General features: G+C 32.2%; 1 protein-coding gene across 11 annotated transcripts in view; it reads left to right on the top strand.

The window, feature by feature from the left end:
- Window positions 1–25,356, top strand: part of PCDH15 (protocadherin related 15) — a 686,961-nt gene that overhangs the window by 258,909 nt on the left and 402,696 nt on the right. For all 11 annotated transcript variants that reach the window (XM_090279288.1, XM_090279289.1, XM_090279283.1 and 8 more), the window contains one exon: window positions 1,169–1,339. In XM_090279288.1, the coding sequence (XP_090135414.1) occupies window positions 1,169–1,339 (171 nt within the window). The remainder of the gene's footprint in view (window positions 1–1,168; window positions 1,340–25,356) is intronic.

The raw sequence follows: 25,356 nt of genomic DNA, 5'->3' as shown, positions 1-25,356 counted from the left end.
AGTAATACTCTCAAAATACTTTATAACAGAAAAAACTTATGTGAGACATATAAAAGTATTTCTTTAATAAAAGTACAACAGACCTAGTAGGTTTTCTTTTCTTTCCTTCTCTTTATTTCCTCTCATTATTTTTTCATGAGGTATGTTCTTAAAATAACCTGTATTTATCTAATAAACTAAATTGCTTGAAGCATTAAAAACAAACAAACAAACAAAAACAAACAAACAAACAAAAAACCCTGGGTTGGAGGAATCAAGGTCCATCTTTGCTTGCTAATTGGTTTTCTCAAAGGAGAATAAAGCCCTGGTGGGTGTGGCTCAGTCTGTTGAGCATGGACACACAAACTGAAAGGTAGTGGGTTCAGTTCTGTCAGGTCTGGGTTGCATCTTAGATCCCCAGCTGGGACATATGCAGAAGACAATCTATCAATGTTTCTGTATCACATCAATGTTTCTCTCCCTCTCTTCCTCCCTCCCTTCCCCTCACTCTGGAATTGGTAAAAGAAAATAACAACAACAACAACAAACTTTGTTCTTTCTTCATATAAGAGAAAGTTTCACAATTTGGAGCAAGCCTCCTATGGAAGTTATGTTCCTGCCCTCCCCCAGCAACTGAGATCACATTTCAAAAGGATGATTTCCAGGTTCTCGAGAAAGAGACATGCATTGTAAAACTGTCAAAAACTTGAGATGGGATGAATATGGAGGTGCATACATTTTTTTAAATTAATGTTTTGATTTTCTCCAGATAAATAGCCAGAAGTAGAACTAATCGCTGGGTTGTGTGATAGTTCTTTCTATTTTTAATTTTTTGAGGAACCTTTAAATAATATTTTAATAACAATATGGTAAAAGATTGTTACTAGACTTATCACAGTGATTATGAGGTATGTAAATGTGTAATAATGTTGTACACCAAAACTAATATAACAGTGCATGTCAACTCTAAGAAAAATTGATCAGGGAGAAGATTCACATCTCAAAGGAGCAGAGAAAATTTTTCAGTAGCAAGTTCTCTAAAGTAAATGCTCTGGGAAAACAGAGGTCAGGTGATGATTGTCAATAAGAAACTTGTCTAGAGTTTAATCAAACTGAGGGACACATTAAGTCCATCATGTTTTCTTTTTTCTTTTTTTCTTTTTTTTTTTTCTTTCTTTCTCTCTCACAGGACCGTGCACAAAATCTGAATGAAAGGCTAACCACCACCACCACCCTCACAGTGGATGTTCTGGATGGAGATGACTTGGGTCCAATGTTTCTTCCTTGTGTCCTTGTGCCAAACACTCGTGATTGTCATCCACTCACCTATCAAGCTGCCATACCTGAGTTGGCATCTCCGGTAAATATACTATATTCTTTTCCTCTTCACTTACACCTCTTTAACTCCAGTGAGATCCAGTTCAAGTATTTGGTAGGCATATTAGGTGAGAATGGCAAACTTCACCAAATGGGTGTTGAGATTATGTGTAAGTTTTTGGTCACAATGAATAATTATATTATTTACAAGGTAGAAAACATGTTTTGAAGCAACACCCCATTTTTACGCTGATTTATTTATTTCCTTCACCCATAAATTATAATAGAGTTAAGTTCCCAGTGTGTTCTTGAAAACTCTGAATAACTCCAGCATTTCTCTAAATTTACATGTAAACATGTGATCCTAAATCTGAGGAAGTGCAGGTCAACAGGATATTTCTTACCGCTTTAAAGTTCTGAAATGTTATTGAAAGTTATGCTTAGCTCTTTGAATATGGAAGCTAATGAAACTTAAATGTAAATATTTATCTCTTAAATATGTATTTTTAAAAAGCAGAAGGGTAAGGCATGAGTAGATGTTCTCTACAGTTAATTTGCATCTGATTTTTAAAATTATAATGGAGCTATAAATTGATGTCAGCTTGGAATTCACAAGTTGAACATCCTTGAACGATAAATACTTGTACCTAAGAATAAAAATTATAAGCCAAGTATGCTTAGGCTTAAATATTGAAACTGTTAATTCTATTTTAGAAAATTCAGATTCCCAGGAATTAAATATTTCATGAATAGCTTTGTAGTTTCTCTGAAAAGCATTAAGTTTTCTGAGTTAGTAACATGGCTCATGATGTCAGAATTTGTTGGAAGGCATTTGACTTTTGTTCTCAGGCAGTGAGAACTGTGGTTTTAGTGATCCTCTCTGTATATGAAATGTTTAAAGACTAAAACAGAAATGCAGCCTCCTAAATGTAAATTACACTGTATTCTATCCATTTCAAGGAGTTTTCACCCAATATTTTTATCTATTGACTTAGCGCTCTTATTCGCAGTAGATCTTAAACAGTTGACAATCAGTTCTGTGTCTCCTGACATTCATACATTCATGATAAGTCTAGTTAGCTTATATGAACAAAAAAGATCTGGAGAAGAAAGAATAAATGCTATTATGTGCATTGAATAAAGAAAACAATATGAATTTTCAGCTAAGTGTATAATTTTGCAGATAGAAAAGCTCATGTAGCTCTTTCTGGATAAATAGTTGTAGATTACCTAAAGTTATATGTCATTATATTGTTGACTACCAGTAAGAAGACTATTAATGATAGTGAATATTAAACTTTTCTTTGAAACCATGAGAAAAAATAATATTTTTAGTATTATTTTATTTTTCTGAGTTAATTTATATAGCTGGTATACCAGTGACCTCCCAAGATAATGGGCATACTGATATAATCGTGACTAAAATCAGTGATCAGTTTGACTATCTAATAGTACTTGATTTATTGAAAGAAGTAAGGAAGACAGAAGTTGCTGCTTGGAAAATAGAATGGATTGACTTTATAAAGGACCTTTGAGCACCCTCTCCTCTTTCTTCCAGATTATGGAGTAAACATCTCTCTCATAGTGATGTAGTTTTATGCTAGAGACGAAGTCATGCTCCAGATTTGGGGTAACAATTATGAATTATAATAATGACTAATGATCATATTGAATGACCAGTTCATCATGAACTGTGCTAAATAAACCCTACAAAGATATTAACTGAGATCCATTTGTATAGTTACCATTATTATGGTCCTTTTACAGGTGAGGTTTATGAGGTATAAAGTTTAAGTAGCATTCCATGGACTTATAACCAACAAGTAAAAAGTATTTTCTTTTAAAATCATGTAATTTGAGCTATAGATTCAATAAAATCTTATGCTTCATCATCACTTTAGCAGATTGACCCATTCTTTAACATTTTGTGAAACAAAGGAGGATTTTAATTTTACATACTTAAATAATTATGGTAAATATTTGTCATTTTAAAGGTATATTTTTATTCCCATGAGAAAAAAATGTAAATATGTGTTCTTGCAACATAGATAGTTTTTCTGATTATTTGTCACCTTGACTGAGATTGAGTACAACATTCAGAGTGGTTCACTTAGTGAGTTGATTCTGGCTGTTGGTTCAAGCTCAGCCAGGATGTGAACCTGAGGCTACAGTTCTGCTCCATGTGGGCCTCTCCTAGGCTGTCTGGTTTTCTCACAGCAAGGCCCTGGGTTCCATGAATAAAATTCCTGAGAGAATTAGGCAGAACTTTTGTGAACTAGCCTTATAGTTCACTTTGTTACTTCTGTTGTCACCAAACTCTGCCAGGTTCAAGGAATACAATTATATACCATCCCCTAATGGGAGGAGGGTCTCAATCACATTGAAAGAAGACTTAATGGGGAAGGAAATTGCCTTGTGGCAGTCTTTGGTAAAATAAAATCAGTTATAGTGCTGGCATCGGGTTTCCATGCACTCTTCCATGTGCTATCTTGAATCCCCTCTGATTATTAGGGTTAAGAAGGGGAACTAGTTTTTTGAGTTTCACATTCAAATTGCTGTTTTTGTTCTTTCATTCTTTTTTATTTTATTTTTCCATTGTGCATTCTGTAAAATTTCTGGAAATTTCAATACATAAGATATTGCTATTTAGAGTGAGAGAACTAATCATTAATGTCAGCTAAACAGGGTATGATGACTCTAATTACATACTTACTGACTTTTCTTGAACTAATTCTATAAATTTTGAAGGTTTGACACCTGCTCACCTTCTTTGTGAGATTTTTTACTAATTACCTCAGTGGTATTTTTGACTTGAAAAGGCATTCTAAGTTTCACTACAATGCTCACAGAATTTATGAGCTCAGCAAAACTTTAAAAGGCAGTCTAATACAGTGTTTAACTCATGAACCTGAATACAATAAAAATAAAAATCTACTATTTATTAAAATGGAAATAATCATGTATTTAGAGATAAACTTATCTAATAAGTTTTATGTTTTTTATTACAGAAAATTATCTTTAGAAAAATTAATATATTCACAAACTAAGATTAATATCATACTGGATATGTAAATATATAAATATTGTGTCAAGGATACAAAAGCAATTTGTAGTCCTATGATAATTATTACTTATTTATTTATTAATTTATTAAGTATCTATTGGACCATAATGGATCTTGTATTCAATGTTAATTGAGGAGACTTGACAACTAGGATGAGATAAAATTCTTCTTGTATGTTGTTTATATTCTTACTTTCTGAGCCTCTTAAAGTTGACCATTCCTATGTAGTTGGATTTTTTTCTAGTATTGTGAGGAAATTCTATAGAATTTGGAGATATAAAATCCAAAGCTCTATGTTCTCCATTTTCTATTGAAGCACAAAATCAGAGTAAATCCTTACACATTTTTTTTTTTCAGAATTGAACCAGGTGTATACTATTTGGTTGTTTAGTTGCTTGGTTGGTTGGTTTTTGCTAATTTGCCCCTGAATAACAACACCGCAGCATTAATATGATACAATTGACATATTATCTGTGTTTTCTGTATACACCTTCCTTTATTTATTGTGCCATGAAGTTTTCAGTATTGCAGCATGAGTTCCTACCAAACAAGTCATTTAGCAGCTAGAATTTAGATTCTAATTTCCTCCTCAGTCTTGGTTTAAAGCCTTGGGTTGCATATGAGGAATGTTTAGCTACAAATATACAAATATCTCTACTGTAGTCTTTGTCATAAAGATCTATGGTTTTCATGTAACTGCCAAACATGGCTCCCCTGTTTATTTATGATGCTCTCTCCTTCCATGGAAACCTTCTCAGTTATTACAAGAGTGGTGGTGATTTGCAGTGACGTACAACATAACTTCCTCTTGGCTCATACTCATTAAATCTGTTACAATCTCGGAACACCTTCCTCTTTTGTCTTTTATGAAACTACTTGTTCTTGTTCTTTTCCTTCCCTGTATGGCCCTGGGTTTCTCCTCTTAAATCATTAATTGCTTTCTTTTTTAAACTAAATTTCCCTGCTTGAATTTATTTATATCTTTGTTTGTTTGTTTACTATTATGGAAAAATTCAGACTTCTATCCTTTGCAACTTGTTTAAAACTATAGCTGTCACTAAGACTTATCAAACCTACATCAGTGAATTTTATTTTTCTCCAAATAGGGATGATCTGGATGTTCTAAATGTGTTTTCTTATTTGAAATCTCTTCTGAATTCCAAGCTTATGTTTATTACTTTTCCAAGATATTTTTAACTGTATTTTCCACAGATTCCTCATTATCCTTTCCAGTGAATTCTAATGCATCTATGCCTACTTTCATGTTACCTCTTGTTGCTTTGGCGGTTATTGTTGATTTGGACCTAGACCTCAATGACCCCCTATCCCAAATTCAGTCAACCTCCAAAGATACTTTCTGTGCTATGAAATGTCACTCAAATATGTTGGATGACTATATCCACTACTAAAATACTCATTTGAAAATATACTTTCAACCCTGGACCCCTAACCTGTGTTGAGTTTCTCCTACACTCAAACATCATCTTACAGAAGAGGGTTACTTTTTACTTTTGAATTATAATTTTGATGTGATTGCTCAATGATTAAAGCTTAAGAAAAAAACTTCAACATATTTTATCATATACAAAATGCATTTAAAAGCTTTTAGCATATTATTCAAAGTAATTTTATGTCTGACCACTTTGTAATCTCATCTCTTTAACTAGCATAGTGCAACTTGTCTTGAAACACAGAGCTTTGTATACATGTACTTGAACTTCTTTGAGAATTAACTTCCTTTATCTTCATTGTCTTTAACATATTAAGATGATATTTGTTATTCAAATTTTACCTTGGTTAATATGAAATAATAGTTTTTCAAAATGAAGTTTTCCACCGTGTCCTCATGTAGTCCTTCTATAAGTCCTTAACTTCTCATTCTGTTAGAGTTGTTTGCTTGTTTTTCTTTCATTAGATCATGATTTTTAAAATTTCCTATTTCTCATTATATTCTAAGAAGAACCCATTCACATTACATAGTAAATGTTCAATATATATTGAATTTAATTAAATCATTGATTAAAAGTTCAATATTTACACATTGTGCAATGATACTGATACTGGATGTAAATATGAATAAGCATGGCCCCTGATTGCTCATTCACAATGAGAGTGTATAACTATAAATATGCATATATACAGAGTGCATATATATGTATTGTATATGATAAATAATAGATTGATATACTTGTATATTATTATTTACATTAATATTCCTTATTTCTTATGTAATATGTTTGTTATAATTCTATATTATCTAAATATTAGCCATTGTATATATGTATATGTATTTATATATAATTTAAATATATATTTTTAGTGTTTTCAAATAAGAATAGAATGGCAAGAACTACCATACTTGGTCATTGTCTAGTCAAAGATAACCTTTAAATAGGGGCCTAATAGATAGTGTAGATGAAATAAGCATATTTGCCCTATAGAGTCCCAGTTTATAATTGTTGTGCCAACACATTGTTCATAATGCCTTCTTTTCTTTTCTTTAATGTCCCAAATATTAAATTCCATCCTCCCTCAATCTTTAAGAAAGTTATTTTCAAAATATGTACTGTGGAGCTCTTTTTGGGCCAGCAAAGTGATGGATGGCAAAGGAAACAATCAATGACTTTCAAATTGCCCATAACTTTTTAAAGAGGAGAATTTTCTCAAAGTAGGTTGAAAGGCAAAATGATAAGTAATATAACTACTGTCAAAAATGCATTATTTGACATTTTTTCCTCTTACCAACAATAATACCCACATTCTACCAGCAGTAAACAGAGACACTTCAGATCCAATTTATGAAAAAAATAGCTAAATACCAAACAAACAAAAAAATAGAATTCAGCAAGTATTGTCTAGAGATTGAAATTGTATTACAGTAATTCTGAAAATGGTGCATGGCATTATAGTAGAGCAAATGGTTTATTTATTCTTTTTATCTCTGGTCAAAATTTATGTGAATAGTCTCAGCTACATAAAATTTCCATCTACAGACAATATGAAGATATTTTAATTTTAGGAAAAATTGAATATATTGATATTAATTAAGAGAACATGGTCATCATTCTGCTCAGCAATAAGATGAAAGTCTAACTCTCTTCAAATTACTAGTTTTTCAAAATGAAGTTTTTCAAAATATTATTTTAAATTAATTTTATAGATGTGTTTTTCTATGAATCACGCATAGAAAGAAACAGCAGTATCACTCAACTTTGACATGACATTTATAACTTTACATAAACATTTATCCTGGAATTACCTAATGGCTTACTAAATTGTGTAGAAAAAAATATCAAGGGTTGTTACTATCACAATCTAAGGTAATATGTAAGTAGTCAGAATCCAAGTTAAATGCTGTGTGGTGTTGTGAATATTGCTTGATGTTGTTATACCTCAGTTTGAGTTTGTGATCTATAAAATGGTGATAAAAATATATAATATATGAGATATTCACAAGTACTATAAAAAAAGATTCATGTAGTACACTTAACTTGTTTCTTGTAAATACTAAGAATTTAATAATATTAGTTATTACTATTTTTGCTATCATTACCACTGGAATTTCTTTATCTGGCTGAATTTTTACTCAGAAACTCATGGGAGATAGTATCCAATTCAAATTATTTATTGAATATCTAGTTATTTTTAATTGAAATCCCAGCCTTAAAAATTGAGTTGTATATGTTGATATAACCTAATTTTTTTTTTTATTGTGCCAGTCCTAATTAATTCAGTATGATTTTGGTCCTTTAAAAAATGCAATACCTTTATTGAGAAGAATAGTAGAAGCCTCTACTCCCCCCCTTTTTTTTAAAATAAAGGTTTGGCATGGTCCCTGCTTGTGCTGCATTAATTATGAAATATATCATTGCTTAGGGAAGAGGCAGAAGCTGATGTAAAATGCCACAGAATAATACTCTGAGCCAAAAATATATCTATGAATCAAATTTTAAGTGTCCTCCAGGGAAGCAAATATCCTGCTCCCTTTCTTCCTTATTTTACGAATTCAAAAACAATCATGCCTATCAATAAAGTTTTAAAATTGTCCCACAAAACTTCCAGTTCTCTAGAGGCATTTCAGGGATTTCTACAGCCGAGAAAAATAGGACTTTTACTTTCAATGATATTTAAAATTCTAATTTTGTCCAACTTGCTAATTTAGAAAGATTTTCAGTATTTAATTAAAGTAAGTATTGGCTGTCAATTATAAATTATACAGAAAATGTTTTTTTAAATTATACATGTTGAAAATTGGAAACCCTCAATTCTCAAAGCCCAATTCCAGGATAAACATTGGTAATCTGATGCTTGTCTTTCCAGATATCTGGAGCCTGACTGAAACAATTACAGTTTTTCAATTCTAACAAACAAATGAGTTTGGCCTTCATGAAAGGGAACTATTACATGTTCTCTGGGCTAATGGTAATTTGTTTAAAGAGATTATCCACTGGAGATTGGAGAAATATGTGTTGTGTGTGGAGGGACTGGTTCTTGTGGCCTGGATGTGACTAGAGGTTTAGGGTGTACTTCTTTTGCCCTGCATATTTGAGGGAGAAAATATCTAACTGACCTAGCTTGAATCACAAGCTCACTCTTTGAACAGAGGGGATAGGGAGCCTGTGATAGTTAATTTTATGTGTCGACATAGGTGGTCCATGCTACCCAAATATTTGACTAAACACGTTTGGATGTTGCTGTGAAGGTATTTTAAATATAAGAATAGAATTTAAATTAGTAGATTGAGTAAAGCAAATTATCTTCCATAATGTTGGTGGGCCTCATCTGATGAGTTGAAGGCCTTATGAAAAAACTTGACTTCCCTCGAAGAAGAGAGAATTCTTCCAGCAGACTTCCTTTAGACTTGAACTGGAACATGTGTTTTACCCTGGGTCTTCAGTCTGACAACTTCCCCTGCAGATTTTAGACTTATTGTTTTCCCACAACTGTATCATGAACCAGTTCCTTAATGTAAATCTATTTCAACCTCTTCATGTCAATAGATATGTAGGTAGGTAGGTAGGTAGGTAGGGATAGATAGATAGATAGATAGATAGATAGATAGATAGATAGATAGATGATAGAGATGGAGATACACATACACATTGTATTTTACTTGTTTTTCTGGACAACTCTATTACAGATCCCCTGATGAAACTGTATTTAATGAGAAAGGTAATTTCTCTATCAAAATCAAGATACTATAAAGAAAGGTAAACAGGCTAAAAAACCCAAGTAGTAAGGCAAATATATAAATATATAATCAAATAATCACAAATTCTTGCTTAGAGTTTATCATTCTGCTTGAAACCTTGTCAGAATGGTATTGAAAGTTGACAAAAGATCAAGTCACTTTCCTGAATCAAGGTTATGATAGCTTCTTATTAAATTATCATTATCAAGTTTCTTCCAGTAACATCCCGTATGGCCCTACATGGTCCTTTTTCATTGACTGCTATGGACTAAATTCTTGTGTCACCCCCAAATTAATCTGATGAAATGTATCCCAAATGTAATAGTATTTGGAAGTGGGGCTCTTATGAGGTGATTAGGTCATGAGAATAAAACCCTCATGGATGGGATTAGTGCCCTTATAAAATAGACTCCAGAGAAACCCACCATCTCTTGCATCATGTGAGGACACAGGGAGATGGCCATCTATGAACCAGGAAGTGCTTCACTAGACACTGAATCTGCCAGTACATTGCTCTTGGAATTCGCAGGCTCCAGAATGGTAAGAAATAAAATTCTGTTGTTCATAAACCACCCAATCTATAGTGTTTTGTTGTAGCAGCCCGAATAGACTAAGACACCGATTTCATTCCTGCTTCCTTCCCACCTGCTCCCTGACCTTCTTTCTGTCCTAAACTTGCAATGCTCTTTTACATGAGGGCATATGCCCTTACGTGCTACTTTCTGGAATGTTCTCTTCTGACATTTTTCTGTAGTTGGCTTTTTTATTTGATTTTGGTTCAATCCTTATCTCATCAGAGAAACCTTTCTTACTACCTACCTAGAGTAGCCTGCATCCCAATGAATTCAGTAATTCATGACTGAATACATATATTTTATGTAGGTCAGTTAGCTATGTGGAAATTTCTTGTACATGCATTTGTTTAATTGGTTAGTTTCTCTCTACTTTCTCTGAAATATAAACACACTACTACTGAAAACCTGTTTATAGTCTTTGTGATCTTATCCCAAACCCCTAGAACAGAGCCTCAAATGTAGGGTGCTCAGTAAATATATACCTATTTAAAATAAATTGACTTTTCTTATTATTTATATATATATATATATACATATATATATATATATATATATATATATATATATATATATATCTTACCTTTTATATTAGCTGTATAGTATGTTTTTGTATAAACATACCTGACTTTATTTACCTGCTTTATACTTTGAAATTCTGTGTAAAGTATTACTTGAAAAAAAAAGCACCCCTATGTTTAAAAAAGACCTACATATAATGTATTGTTCTGCAAGAACTCTATTTTTATTTTATATGTTTTCTTGTTAGCAAAACCAATTTATGTTACATATTCCTTTGTTTAGTTCTTCTTGATTAAAAGGAATAATGTAGGGCATGATTATGTGTTTTAATAGTTTAAACTATGCTGAGGATTATTAGTGGCCAAAAGATAAAAATCAAATGGGTAGTTCAACTCAGTGAAGTCGCTACAAAAAATAATTAAGTAATACTAGGAAAACTGATAAGTACAGTTTTTAAGATTCTTTACTTCAGCTTCAATTTTTAGAAATCATAGTATGCACAGTTGGCTTTTTGGTAAAACTTTTTCTGAAAACATATTATTTTTCTACTATGATAACTCTAAACCAATTTGATTTGTTTACTAACATAGTCAGCAGAGATACTCAGAAAAGGGAATAAACAGACCATGGACTAACCAAATGATTTATTTACTTCCCAAATGACTTTAGTTCATGATGCCTTCAAGATATTTAGAGGTAATTTTATATAAACCACTGTCACCTCCTCTTCCTGCTTCCACTTCTGCTTCCCACAACCCATTTTTTACACAGCAGTCAAAGTCATCTTATAAAAACATAAATCAGTTCAAGTTAGTTTCTTACACAAAATACTCCCATGGCTTCTGATGAAGGTGAAAATAAAACCCCAATCACAGAGTATGGCTTACAAGTCAACACATGATTTAACTCCTGGCAATTTGTTACTCTTCTGCCAGGACTTTGACCTTATTGCTTGGAACTTCTGAATTTTTTTTAAGTCCAGCATTTGCTGTTCACTCTATTGTAAAACACTTCTGTCAGACCTTCCAATGGTTGACACGTTCTCATCAATCAAATCCAGGTTTCAGCAAAAATATCACTTTCTCAAAGAGACATTTCCTGACAACCCCCCCCCCAATGTAGGTTTTTTTAAAGAACAACAATTTCATACAGATCAATAGGAGGTTTTATTTGTTTTCAATTGCTATAGAAGGGGAAGTAAAATTTATAATAGCTCCATTATATTTTCAATGAGATTTCCTTGAAGCTCATAGCTGTTTTGTGGCAATGACAATGTGAGATAATGATATAATATAGGTTAGCAATTAGTGCACAAGATAATGCTTTTATTTTAGTAAAATCAAAAAAAAGACATTTATGTCAAGATAATAAAATATTAATTATTGTAAGTGCTATAAACATTTATATTGATGATGTCAGAGTTGTAATAAACACCCAAAGAACTCTAACTCTCTAATCAATAAAATCTTGGCAGACAGTTTCTCTGAAGATACACAAAATGAAGAAAACACTCATTTCTTAAAAAATATTTTTAAGGTTGCCTTTTTACATAAGAAGAAAAGGAGGATATATAATGATTTAAACATATCTTTGCCAAGAGGTATCTCTTTTCTATGATTTGAGAGTCAGCATGGCATGGATGCAATGGGTTCGAGTAATGTTATTTTAAACATTACTTCCTATTCAGAGTGCTTATTTCTCAGTCTGATTGCTTTGATATAGATTGTCAGAAATAAGGAATTCTTGGATTGTATTATTAGGTTATAAATATATTCTGTGTCCAGAAGCAATTTTATACCACAGAATGTCTAGAGACAGTATATATCAGTTTGATGAGGTCTTTATAAATTATGTTTATTGTATACATTGAAAAATACCTTATGACAAATGTTTGATATAACTTTCACTTGTGTTCCTCTGGAATTTTGACTTCTAATTATTTTCATTATAAAAGACCAATGCATTTCCACATGTTGAAATCTGTAAAGGAACTTAGGTGCACATACATATTGGGGACAAAAGAGTGAGAGAGCATCTGCTTTCAAAATAATTGTGCTTCGAACATTGGTTTGTAATTAGTTGTTTAGAACATGAAATAGTTTTCTCTAAAAACAGTGTTATTAATGATACATAGGGAAACATTATAGAATATACTGATTTATTTGTTTCCATTTTTTTTTTCTTGGTCTGTAGAAATATAGAGGCATTTTTCCTTAGGGAAAGAAAATACATATAGGGACTCAGTTCGGAGTGACAGCAGCATATTGACCTTAGCAACTCTGAGTAGCAATAACCTTGTACTATACTACTCTATCTACTGGATGGTGGGAGCAACTCTGAGACAAAGATGGCAACCAATTCTTAAAGCAAATTCCCTCTGAAAACTTGATACTAGCATTGGTAACTATCTATAAAAGCTAACTCTAATTATTGTTCTATGTTTTCTTTTTCCTATTACCTGTATGGAATTGAACAAAATTTAAACAGGAGGAAATAAAGTTTACTTTGCTTTTAAAATAAATGTTTACAAGTGAACTTAACTATTTGAAATGAAGTTGTAAAACTCTCCTTGAGTGTTGTCTGGGGGTCACAGGAAAAGCCACATAGTTGAATGCCTACTATGTGTTAGGTAAACTATCTGATCCCAACAAAGAAATCATTAAGCTTTGAGTCTAGAATAAAACAGCTGAAGTGTGTATCACAAATGCATTAAAAATGCTACAGTTTCTCTGTATATGACAACATTTAATGGCTAAGGATCTAACATAAGTTATTGACCTGACATTTACTCTCTTGGAGTAACATGACCAATACCACATTTCTAGGAAGTAGATGGATATGGATTAGGCTTCATGTATTTAAACCAGTAAATATTATATTGAATTAGATCACAGAGAAAATTTTTGTGATAATTATAATTATCTGAGCAGTTATAGGTACTTCTGTTGCTATGACAAGCAATATGTTGCATTAACATTGAAGAAAATTTTAAAATATTGGTTTTATGTTATTCCTGAGTGATGATATTTAATTAAGCACTGCAGAAAGAACCAAAAACTACAATGTGGTTGTTCTAATGGCTACTGTAGCACTTCTGTGTGGATTTGAAAGGATGCATAAGGAAAAATGAGGAAAGATCAGAAAGAATTCCAGTGAAAATGCTTCAGCCCTTTTATATATGGTGGGTGCTATGAAACATCCATCACTTAAATGCATCTCTGCAGAATTGACACACTTAATCCTTCCATCCCAGCTGACTCCTTTCCCACATGCTAAAAGTGTCAGTAGCCAACAGAAATCACTGAGTCTTTTTAGAGAAATTAGCCTTTATTCAGAAAAAGCAACTTCATCCAACCCAACTTCATGCCCCATCCTTAGAAGCAATCACATCTAATGGCTTGTCAATGAAACTGAGCCAAATGTACAAAAGCCCGATCATCTGGCCTGAATGCAAAGAGACTCTAGAAGTTACCCACTTGAGATCTCTGATTTTGTTATGTCTGCCTGTTCCTATTTCTTTTCAACAATGTTATTTTCCTAATCCTACTTCCTAAATGTCTTTGCAGGTTTCTTCTCCTATATATTCCCTACAAGCAAACTGTTTAAGAATCTGTTTCCCAGGAAACAGTCCTGAAACAGTGGACTATATGTTGATCTCCAAAGAAATACTTTAAGAGTTAGTTTATTTTGCATAAAGAACAATGGAGGACATTCTGGACACAATTAGTATTTTAACTGGATCATAAGACTTACGTAATGTGGCTGTTAATATGCATCCCTAACCTCCAAGACTCTGAATCCACTTGTTTTGGATGAGACCTGAGAATTTAAGGCTTCAATCTTAGGGACTTGTGATTCAATGTCCAGGATAGGGGGTAAAAATATGTATTTACTTTTTTTGCAGGGCATTTTAAATATATACAAAAACAGAAAAGAGTATCACTACTCAATTATCAATTCATGAATATCCATGGTTCAATTATATCTCCTCATCCATCTCTCATTATTTGAAGAACATCTAAGATATCACATGATAGTATCTGAATATGTTTCTGTGAGTATCTCTAAATGATGTCATACCAAAATACCATTACCACAAATAAAATAAAGTTAGAAATTTGTACTTCCAATGTGTAAAAATAATTTCAATGATGCAGAAATACTGAGACACAAAAACTAATTAAAGATTTGGTGTGTAATTCTTGCATGACATGTATGTGTGTGTGAGTGTGTGTGTGTGTGTGTGTGTGTGTGTGTGTGTGATTACTCTTGCTTTCAGGTGAGCAAATATGAATCATGCCAAGTGTGTACTTAGTCATGTCCTAAAACATCAGTTACACAGGCTGAGTTCTGGTAACTATGACTTTGACTTAATGGATTTATATCTTTTACCATCTTGATAAGTTCTGCTTTAATAAACTTAATATACATAAAGTCCCTTCGAGGCAAAATAACAATCTTCAAACTTCACCAGAAAAGTTTAGGATAGGTCAGTTGGTCAGTTTGAACCCCATGATTTCTTATTAGATTTTCTGTCAATAACCTTGGCATTTTAGTATCAGAACAGTATCCTTCAACTTCTGCTAGTTTTAGGAATTAGTTCTCTCTTTCACTCTATCCATCTGGTTTCTCACTCTCTGTCTCTCTTTCATTAGCATCATCATCAAAAACAATTAAAAGATTCTTATCATGAGCAATAGTTCAGTTTACAGCTCTCCCCATATGAGGAGAAGCATCTAGGAAGGTGAACTCTAAGGGCAATTTTAAATTTTAGACGTTTTCTACAGTGTCTAGTTTCCACCTCTAGCCAGAATCAGTAGAAGGTATGTCACTTGTGCTCTAAATGTGGAGAGATCTCAATTATCTCAAATCAAATTGAACCCCTAGTTTCTATTTATTTAGCATTTAATTAAGGTAGAAGTACTATCTGTTAATTAAATTAAAGGCATGGAAATTAGTAGTATAATTCTCATCAGAACTGCATGAACACAAAAATAAGAGGTCCCTCTAAACATCCTGTCTCACCCTCAGTCCTTAAAAGGTCATGTCATGACTAGCCTCAGAACAAAGAAAAATAAGCAAAAATACATTTTGTTTAAAGGAAGGTAATAGGTACCCATATGTTAAATTGGGTTTCTGAGTTTATAAAAGATCCCCTGTGAGGAAAACATCAGTAGTCACCTAGAAAGAATTCCAGGCCCACCAAATTAGCAAATAGAGAAATTAAATATTGAAAGTCAACTTTGCAGAAAATGACCTTTTAAAACACATTTTAAAAATATGCTACGCCCAGTCAGAACTTTAATATTTCCAGTATATCTTCATGTACTATAAAGCAAGCAAATAGGCAAAATAGTACAAAAGAATTGGTATATGTTGTAAAAATTCCCAATGGATAGCTAAAGGGAAGCTTAATGGTTTTCAGTTGTCAAGTGAATACTTCAGTAACAATTTTCTAAAATATTTTTCTAACTTGAAAAATGTTTTGAAGAGTCAATAAATTTAATCAAAACTGTAATAAAATTTTGTAAATGTGCTATTCCTAAAAACAACAAAAGCTGAAGACATATTAAAAGATCTTGAGCACAAATCAAGTGAAATATTTAATATATAACATATTAATCTGGGTCAGGCCTTACAGTAGTGCTTTGTTTTCCATGTTATCTTTATTTTAAAAGAAGATATAAAAAACTGTATACTAAAGGTGTAAAAAGAGAGCAAGGAAATATAATGACAAAAATTCACATCTAACATGAATTTTCATTTTCATATGCCAAGAAATCATATTTTTTGGAAGACTGGTAGTACAAATTTCTATTCTAAAATAGCTAAACTCTTCAGATTTTTATTTTGTTTATTCTTTCACTCCTTGATGAAGCTACAGATGCTATTGAGAAACAGTATTTTGAAAGGGTATAATAAATTACTTTTGTTCGTATTGAAAGCCTGACCTTAAGACCAAATGGGGAAAAAAAAAAAAAAAAAAGCATGGGTCTAGGAGCCAAAATGTTCTTTACTTTCTTTATAGATGACTTACCTCTCACATGAATTCCAAACTAGTAAAACATGGCCAAGCAAGTAGTAGGTTCTCAGTAAGTATTTACTGAATAAAATCAGTTGAAAAATATTTGTTGTTTATACCTATTGAATAAAATTTGTTAAGAACACTTTCTTTTCTACAAATAATTCATAAGCAACATACTTGTGTTACTTTGTTTGTTGAGTACTATATAGAGGTGGTGAAGAGGCTTGTGTTACCCCATGAGCCAGGCAACTGGATCCTTCAGAGATCCTACTCCTGAATAATTGTCTACGTTCTCTTTCAAGGCAAACATTTTACATAATGTTTTGGATTATGGATGTTTAAGTTGAACTGAGAAAGGCTTGCCAAGAATGCTAATAGTGGTATAACTGTGCATCAGCTTCTAGGAGTGGGCAACTTGACCACAATGAACCGCTTTGTAAGAATGGAAAAGTCAGCCAACACATAGGAGTGTGAACCACATCTGAAAAATCACCATATAACTTCTCTTGTGAAGAATTCAACCTTCAATTTATTTCAGACCTTTATGAAAACAGAACAACTTGGGCATTAAAAGTGTCTGTGGAATAGAGTAATTAATCAAAAATAATCTTTGTCAGTACTGCTTAGATCCTTAGAATAACACTTTGTTTATATCTTTACAACGCAAAGGAGAAGAACCTTAAAGTGTACCATGAAATACCTAGTAGTAAAAAAAATTTCTTGAGTAAAAATACTGGCTTTTTAAAAACTTGAAGAACAATAATCTCCTATTTATAAATATAATTAAAATAAGGGGCTAGTTATTTCAAAGAATGTTTTAATTTTTCTCCCCTGATTAAAAAAAGAGCCTTAACAAGTATATGCACACAGATGCACATATCTATAACTAGTCCTCAAAGCTTCAAATTACTGGAGTTCTTTGGTTCATACTCATCCATTTTATTGATAATTATTTTTAGTTCTTTGTTATTATTTTAATTTTGGATTCTCTCATTTATCCTGGGGTCTGAAGTATTGAGTGCGGTGCATCACTTATGTATATCTCAGATAATAAAATCTCAGTGCTCTAAGTGAGATTGACCTCTAAGCCTCCTCTTATCTATATTAAGCTCATTTTTATAAACTTTCCTGTATCTGTAGTTTTTATACAAGCTGACAGGTGACTGTCTGATTTACATAGGAACTATAGTTAAATTAATCATGAGAGGGTCTGGAAGTTAGGTTTAATATCTCCTAAGAATTATAAAAGGAGGGTGTATGTATAAAAAGTGAGAAGTTGTAGGTGAAGTAGGAAAAAGGAGTACTTCTTATCCTATTTCTCCTCAAACAAAATGACAATACTGCAAAGAGTTCAGCCTTAGTGAAACAGCATCCGTAGTGAAGTAATAAAGTTGCAGCCTTCCAAAATTCTGCATAAATATTGTGCTATTTTCTACTTCATCAGCCTCTTTTAGTTACCTAAGGCATTCCAATATGTTGGACCCCTTTGACGGGTTCAACGGATAAAGACTATACTTTCTGTCCTTTGCTACATTTTTCTCTTAGGGAAGTCTGCTTCTTATAACTTTATCCAATAGATTTATCTTCTCATTCATCTTTGAAGTTATTTATATTTTTTCACAATTTCATAGGGATTTTTTATAATCTGCTCCAAGACACTGACCATTGGTTACCCACAAAAATTATGAACTTTAGCAAAATATAATTTGATAAAATTTTAAAATTCTATCAACACTTTCATCTATGATATATATTTATCTTTGATAGTCATTCAGGCTTCTAACATCATTTTTAGTGGGGTGTTAAAATCTGTAATTCACTACAAGTATAATAAAAATATGTCCACCAGACTAATCACTATAATTTTCCAGTGATTTTCAAAATGTATCATACATTTGAATTACTAAGAGAGCTTAATAAGACAGTGATTGTTGGACTTTAACCCTAAAGTTTCTGAATTCAGTGGACTTGAAGTGAAGCCCAAGATTTGTGGGTTTCTACATAGTGCTGAGACCGAACTGAGAACAACTGGTCTAGTCCTAAATGACTACTTACATAATTTACATCACTAATAAAAATAGAAGATACAAGAGCTTCACTGAAGTCTAAACTTAAAGGTTTTCAGTAGTAAATCTAAATAGCGCTGAACCTACGTAGAAACTCAAATGTTATGTTTGCCTCCAGAAAGTCAACAGTTATTTAAGACTCTGATTCTAACACCTTAAAAAAAAATGAATTAGACCTGGCTGCTGTGGCTCAGTGGATTGAGCATCGGCCTGTGAGCCAAGTGTCGCTGGTTTGATTCCCAGTCAGGACACATGACTAGGTTGCGCGTCAGATCCCCAGTTGGGGGTGCAAGTGAGAGGCAACCACACTGATGTTTCTCTCCCTCTCTTTCTTCTTTCCCCTCTCTCTAAAAATAAATAAATAAGTAAACAAATAAATTATTTTAAAAATGAATTACTCTCTTTTTATTGATATGGGCAGATGTTATTATTCTCATTATCTTGATAAAATCTTATTTTGATGAGTTACTAGATATTTTATTTCTATAATACTTCCAGTATTACTTCAAATTAAGGACCTGATTGTTATCTGCAGTTACATAACAGTTAGGTTGTGTTGGCATGGCAAGAGGTACAGTTTAATTATAGATTGCCTACCTTCTTTATTTATTAATCTCTGTTATAGATGGTAGTACTAAAATTATCCTAGCTGTTGTGCTTTTATCTTGGCACCTGCTATAGCAAATATGATTTTAAAATACTACACTTTGAAATATTATATAATAAATTGTGAAATAAAAGGTCAGTTTCTCCTAGAGGCAGATTCTGCTTTTATTGTGCACCTTGAATACATTTAATTATGACTTACATTCTTATTGATCACATGAAGTTCATTCCTAGAGAATATTCAAAGATAATTTTACCTTAAAGATGTTCAGGAAAAACAAAAAAATTAAAAAAAAATTTTTTTTAAAGATGTTCAAGAGGACATATTAATGCAATCGATATTTTTTTCATTTAATTAAGTTTTGCAAAAAAATCATGAACATAAATTAAGTTTTAGAAGCAAACAGAACCATCGACTTACTCATAAACATTTTCTATTTTGCATTTATACGGTTTTAGTCATGATTCCACATAGAGTTCGTTCTGGAATTATTGTCTTCTTTTTCACACTGAAAAATAGGAAACTTGATGTTATAGCTAATTTCATTAAAAAGATTGTAAACTTGTTGCTAAAATAAGAAATTTATCCTCCACTCCCCACATGGGAAACAATCCATTTAAGTGGACTGAAAACGTCTCTACCTAATTGAAGACAAGACTATATTCCTTCATATAATTAACTTCAAGTTTTGTGAAACTTGATATATTGGTAACATAAAAATTAGCATGTGGCATCCAATTCTCTCTCTCTCTCTCTCTCTCTCTCTCTCTCTCTCTGTCTCTCTCTCTCTATATATATATAAACATCTATATATATAAACATCATAAATATAAATATTATAAATATATATTAATTATATATATATATAATTAAGTTAGAAAGTCAACCACCTTTGTTTTAAGCAAAGACATTTAAATTTTTTAAGTTTTTCACAAAATTTGGGGGGTTGTATTACAATTTATTTAGGCAAACATTGTGTGTTTATAGATGTGAGGACAATGGAGTCTAATCATGTTCCTTCATTCTGGGTGCCCAGGTATGGGCTGATTAGAGATAATAATTAGATTTGCATGTGCAATGCACTCACAGTTATATAAGCATTGATGTCATATTTTGTCTAGTAGCTGGCTTTGTCTATGCATAATAGAAAAAGGTCAGCCCATGGAAGGGTTCATGTTCATATTTGTTATTGGGGAGCGGGCAGTGAGTGAGCAGAGGAGCGGTGCTGAGCAGCGGCAGCACTGAGCGCTGAGTGAGTGAAGAGGTGGGGGTGCATGCGCGAATACATACTGTAATGTCTGCAAAAAAGAAACTGTCAGAGATATCCCAGCCTTGCCTCATATATTCTTCCAAGTGCTGAACAAAAGGAATCTGCACTGGGTTCCATGACAATAGACAAATATTTTACTATACTGCCATAATTACTTTTATATTTGTTATATCTATAGGAGAGCAAAAATTGGAAAACAGGACAACTACTTATTTTAAAGTGCTGATATGCAAAACCCCCTTCCAGCAGGATCATAAACAAAAGCAAACAATGAAAATTGCTTGATGGGGTTAAGGAAATGATCGGTAGATCTAAGAAGGTTATAAAATATAAATACAAAGGAAATTGAAGAAGAATGTAAGAATATAAAAATAATTCACCAATATTAAAATATATGGCCACTAAAAATAAAATTTCAAAGCAAAGCCAGCAAGTGTAGAGCTATAAAACAAGTGGAATGAATAAAGGCATTATTACAGATGACTCATTCCCATACTTAGCAATAAAAGAAAAAGAGTGAAAATCAAGGGTCAAGAGTTGAGATCATGTGTCAGAAATCAGGGATTGGTAAAGACAAGTAGGGATTATATAGCAAAGGCTATGTAGATCAGAGACTTGAGACTATCTTTTAAGACAGATTCCCAGCTATGGTTAGAGGCATAACTTAGAAAATACCTTTTATTCCCCTGAGCTTCAACAGAATAAATCTAGAAATGTTGCTAATTGATTCTAACACAAATATAGCATCAACATGACAGGCATCTTAATTTATTCTTAAAATGAAAAGGTATTTAGAAGGAAATCAGTAGAGGGTTTTACTAAATCTTGTGACCTTGATTTTATTATTTTGAATTAGCTGGCTATAATCTGCAAAATTTATCATAATTAGAAGGTAGCAGAATGGGATCTTTGGACACATTTTCACCATAAATGTGTAAAAGGTGGTATGATGGCTTAATGACAGCAATGATCTTGCATTAACATCTTTTTAATAGCATATGTCTCACAGTTTTGTCAAAACCAGTTTTGATCTAAAAATTTCTAGGAAAGTCTCAAAATACCACAGAAAGCTTAATATCTTACATTCTTTTTGTCTCCCCCTCTTATTTGATAAATGAGATGACTACCATAGTCAGTCACCTCACAACTATTTAAAATAAATGCCACTGTAACCAAGTGAAGCATAAAGAGGTTAAAAATATAAAGATGTGAGTTCCAGATAATTAATTTTGTATATACCTGAGAGTGCTCTAAGAAGGGCAGAGATAATTAAAAGAAATTACTGCTAATTATAATGGAAAGTGAGTGATTTTTAAAAGACAATTAGTAACATAATGTCTTTAAGGAGTCTGTTATGTCTGGGAATCCTTATTAGAAATAAGAACTGTCTTCTACCATATTGGAACAACAAGTAGGTAGAATATTGAGTTAAAATAGCAAAATAGTTCTCTTATTATCTAAGACCGATACCATTCACTACCCTTCTCTGCTATAGATCTTTCCCACAACTAGAAACAATTTTTGTAGTGTGTTTGCAAAGTTATTTAATTTTTTAAAAAACACAATACTACTTATTTTGAGCTCTATTGAAAGAGATGAGAGACAATTGGAAATAAATCTTTTTATAAAACATGTTAAAGTTGGAGTCATGTTAATATCAATATACTTAAATTCATCATGTAAACAAGGAATATTTTATCAACAGAACTTGCTGCTGTGCATGAAATTTGAAGTTAATATTATAAGACATGGCTTGAAAAAAAGCTGCTCAACATGCCCAGCTATTTTAAAATTTATTTGTTTTATATTTTATACTTTTATTTATTATTAAATCAATAGCCAATATTAATATATTATATTTAATTTGTTAATTTTGTTCACTTGCTATTCACTAATACTTGTTAGCAGAGGGGTGATGGGATTATACTTAATTAAGAAGGCTAGAAAAAGGTTGTGTCATACTATATAGAGAGAAACGAAATGCGTGCTTCTGGTGATTTAACAAGTGAATACAGAAACTACGAAGGAGGTAAGTTGAAATGGGTCTCTAACAAAGAAGAATTTGTGGCAAAGTTTTGAGAGTAGAAAAGAGAACTCACAGGTCAAGGAACGTATATGAATGACTCATGGACATGGACAACGGGGAGGGATATAATTGTGGGAGAAGGGATGGGCTGGGAGGGGGGAGCAATGGGGGAAAATGGGACAACTGTAATTGAATAACAAAAAATAAAATTAAAAAAAAATGAAAAGAGAACTCAGAGCATTCTGAGCAAATACAATAACATAAGAAAAGGTAAATAAATGACAATCCATTCTAAAATGTATATGCAGTCAGCATGTTGACAGCCACCTCAGACTATGAAATGGAATTACTTTGACATTCATGCCCAAAATATAGTTCTATAGTTGATAAAAAAAAAAAAACAATTCAACTCCTTTTCATACCAGCATTTCTTTGAAATTATGTCAACTCTATTTTACCTCAGTAGTTCTTCGAAGATTCCCAAGATGATGATGTCTCAGTTGTGCTTTTTAGTTGTCAGGTTACTTGGTCTTACTTTTTTCCCTAGCACTTTGAATACCATGATCTTGTGAGCTGCTAATTTACTGTGCTGGTAGTGAAGTCTGAGGGGTCAAGAGCAAATTTATTCCTTCCTAAATCCTGAACTTTGAAGATGGTCTTTAACTATGCACCACAATACAAGTTCATCAATACAATTTTTTTTTTCACAAGGTGCTACTAAATGTTCATGGATATCGAAAGAGAATTACAACAAATGAATGAAATGTACAATACTAGGGATCACTGACTAAGCAATTGGTAAAAATTATCTTAGATCAAATCAATTACCTCAGATTCTGGATGAGTATAGGTTGAGTTTTACTTTCTAATATGATATTTTAAATAATGTGATAATAGTAGAACCAATATTATAAGGTTGTTGTAGGGATTAAATGAGTTAATATATACATTGTTTAAATCAAGGACTCACACATAACAAGTTCTATGTCAGTATTAATTATTATTTATTCTTATAATCTTAGAATCATATCATGTATATGTTGACAATTTCTATATTTATTACTTGAATTTGGACTTCTTCTCTGAACCCCAGACCTATATATTCAACTCTCTCTTTGATGTCTCCAGGTAGATGTCTAATAAATGTTTCAAGTTAAATGTCTACAATTTTCTCCGTCTCAGATAATAGATATTATATCTTTCCAATTTTCAAGTTATAAATTATGGTGTTTTCTGGGGGTTCCTAAACATTTATCCCATTCCATAATCCTTAGTGTAATTTGGTCATCTCTACCCCTAAAAATGTATTAATCTAACCCATTTTCTGCCTAAGTCTAAGGCACAGTTCTCACCTTTAATATTTCAATAGCATAACTGGCTCTCTGTTTCTGTCATACTCCCTTTATTTTATTTCCAAATAGCCACCAGTGTAAGCCTTTTAAAATACAATTCAATCATATTGCACCTCAGTTCAAAATGTGTTAATGGTTTCCCCATATTTTTAAAATGACTACTGTTTTACCCCTTCTTCTGACTGCATGGTTCTTCATCAAATCTTGTAAAATAACTTGAATTGTAACAGAGATACTGCTATATTTTTATTTTAATATGTGATCTCTTTGATAGAGTTGCCAGGTAAAATATAGGGCACCCAGTTAAATTTGAATTTGAGCTAAATGTTTTTTTCTTTAATATAATTACAATATTGAATGAGGCATACACTAAACAACAATATTTGTTATTTATCTGAAATTCAAATTTTACTAGGAGCCTTTTATTCTTTTTGCTGAATCAGGCAGTTTTATTCCTAAACTGAAATTTTATTAAGAACCTAATCAACCTTCCATATTGCAAGTGAAAGTTTTTTGAATATTTTGCTTCCAGCCATAATAATAGTTGCTTTGCCATCACCAAATGATCATGAAGGCTGTGCCACAGTTTTAGGATTTGTGGCAGAAATGCTAGTGTAGATCATGATATGCTGGGTAACTTTATGACAATGAAACCTCCTAAATCTCAGTGGCTTGAACAACTCAGGGTTATTTTTACTCATGCTGTATTCCACTGTCAGGTCAGTAGGGGACATTTCCCTATGTTGTGTTTACTCAGGAATGCAGGAGGAGAGAGGCAGCTTTTCTGTGCTTCCATGCATGCTGAAGCAAGAAAAAAGATTTGCTGAATTTTAACCAGCTCTTAAACTTTGAATTAGATCATTTTAATTTTTAGGAGAATAATTTCAGAAATATGTATAGCCATCAGCCTCTATTCACAATCTTGTCTTCTACTTTTAGATATGAGAAACAACCATCTTGACATTGGTGTGTATTTTTCCTTTGTATGTTTACACTTTTACTGATCATTCAGAAATCCATAAAAATGCGGTCATATTCATTTCGTTAACTAGCATATATGATATACTGACTGTCTACTGTAGCTGGCTTTCTTTACTCACAATTATTTTTGTGATTTGTCAGTTTATTTATTTCCATAATCTGGATATGTTTATAATCGGTACATTTTCTTATTTAGGAATAAAGTTTTCAAACATTTCATTGACTTCAAAAATGCTGCAATGTCCATTCTTATATAAATTCTATTGTGTACATATAAATTCTATTGTGTACATGTGCAAGAGGTTTTCTAAGATAAATAGCTGTGGAATTTCTCAGTCGTAGAGCTATGTACATTGTTTTCCACACTGTCAGTTTGATGTTCCA

The sequence above is a fragment of the Furipterus horrens genome, unplaced genomic scaffold (genome assembly GCF_987537825.1).
Source record: "Furipterus horrens unplaced genomic scaffold, mFurHor1.1.pri manual_scaffold_5, whole genome shotgun sequence".
Classification (NCBI taxonomy): domain Eukaryota; kingdom Metazoa; phylum Chordata; class Mammalia; order Chiroptera; family Furipteridae; genus Furipterus; species Furipterus horrens.
Note: the sequence above shows the minus strand (reverse complement) of the source record. Positions and strands in the feature narration are given on the sequence as shown.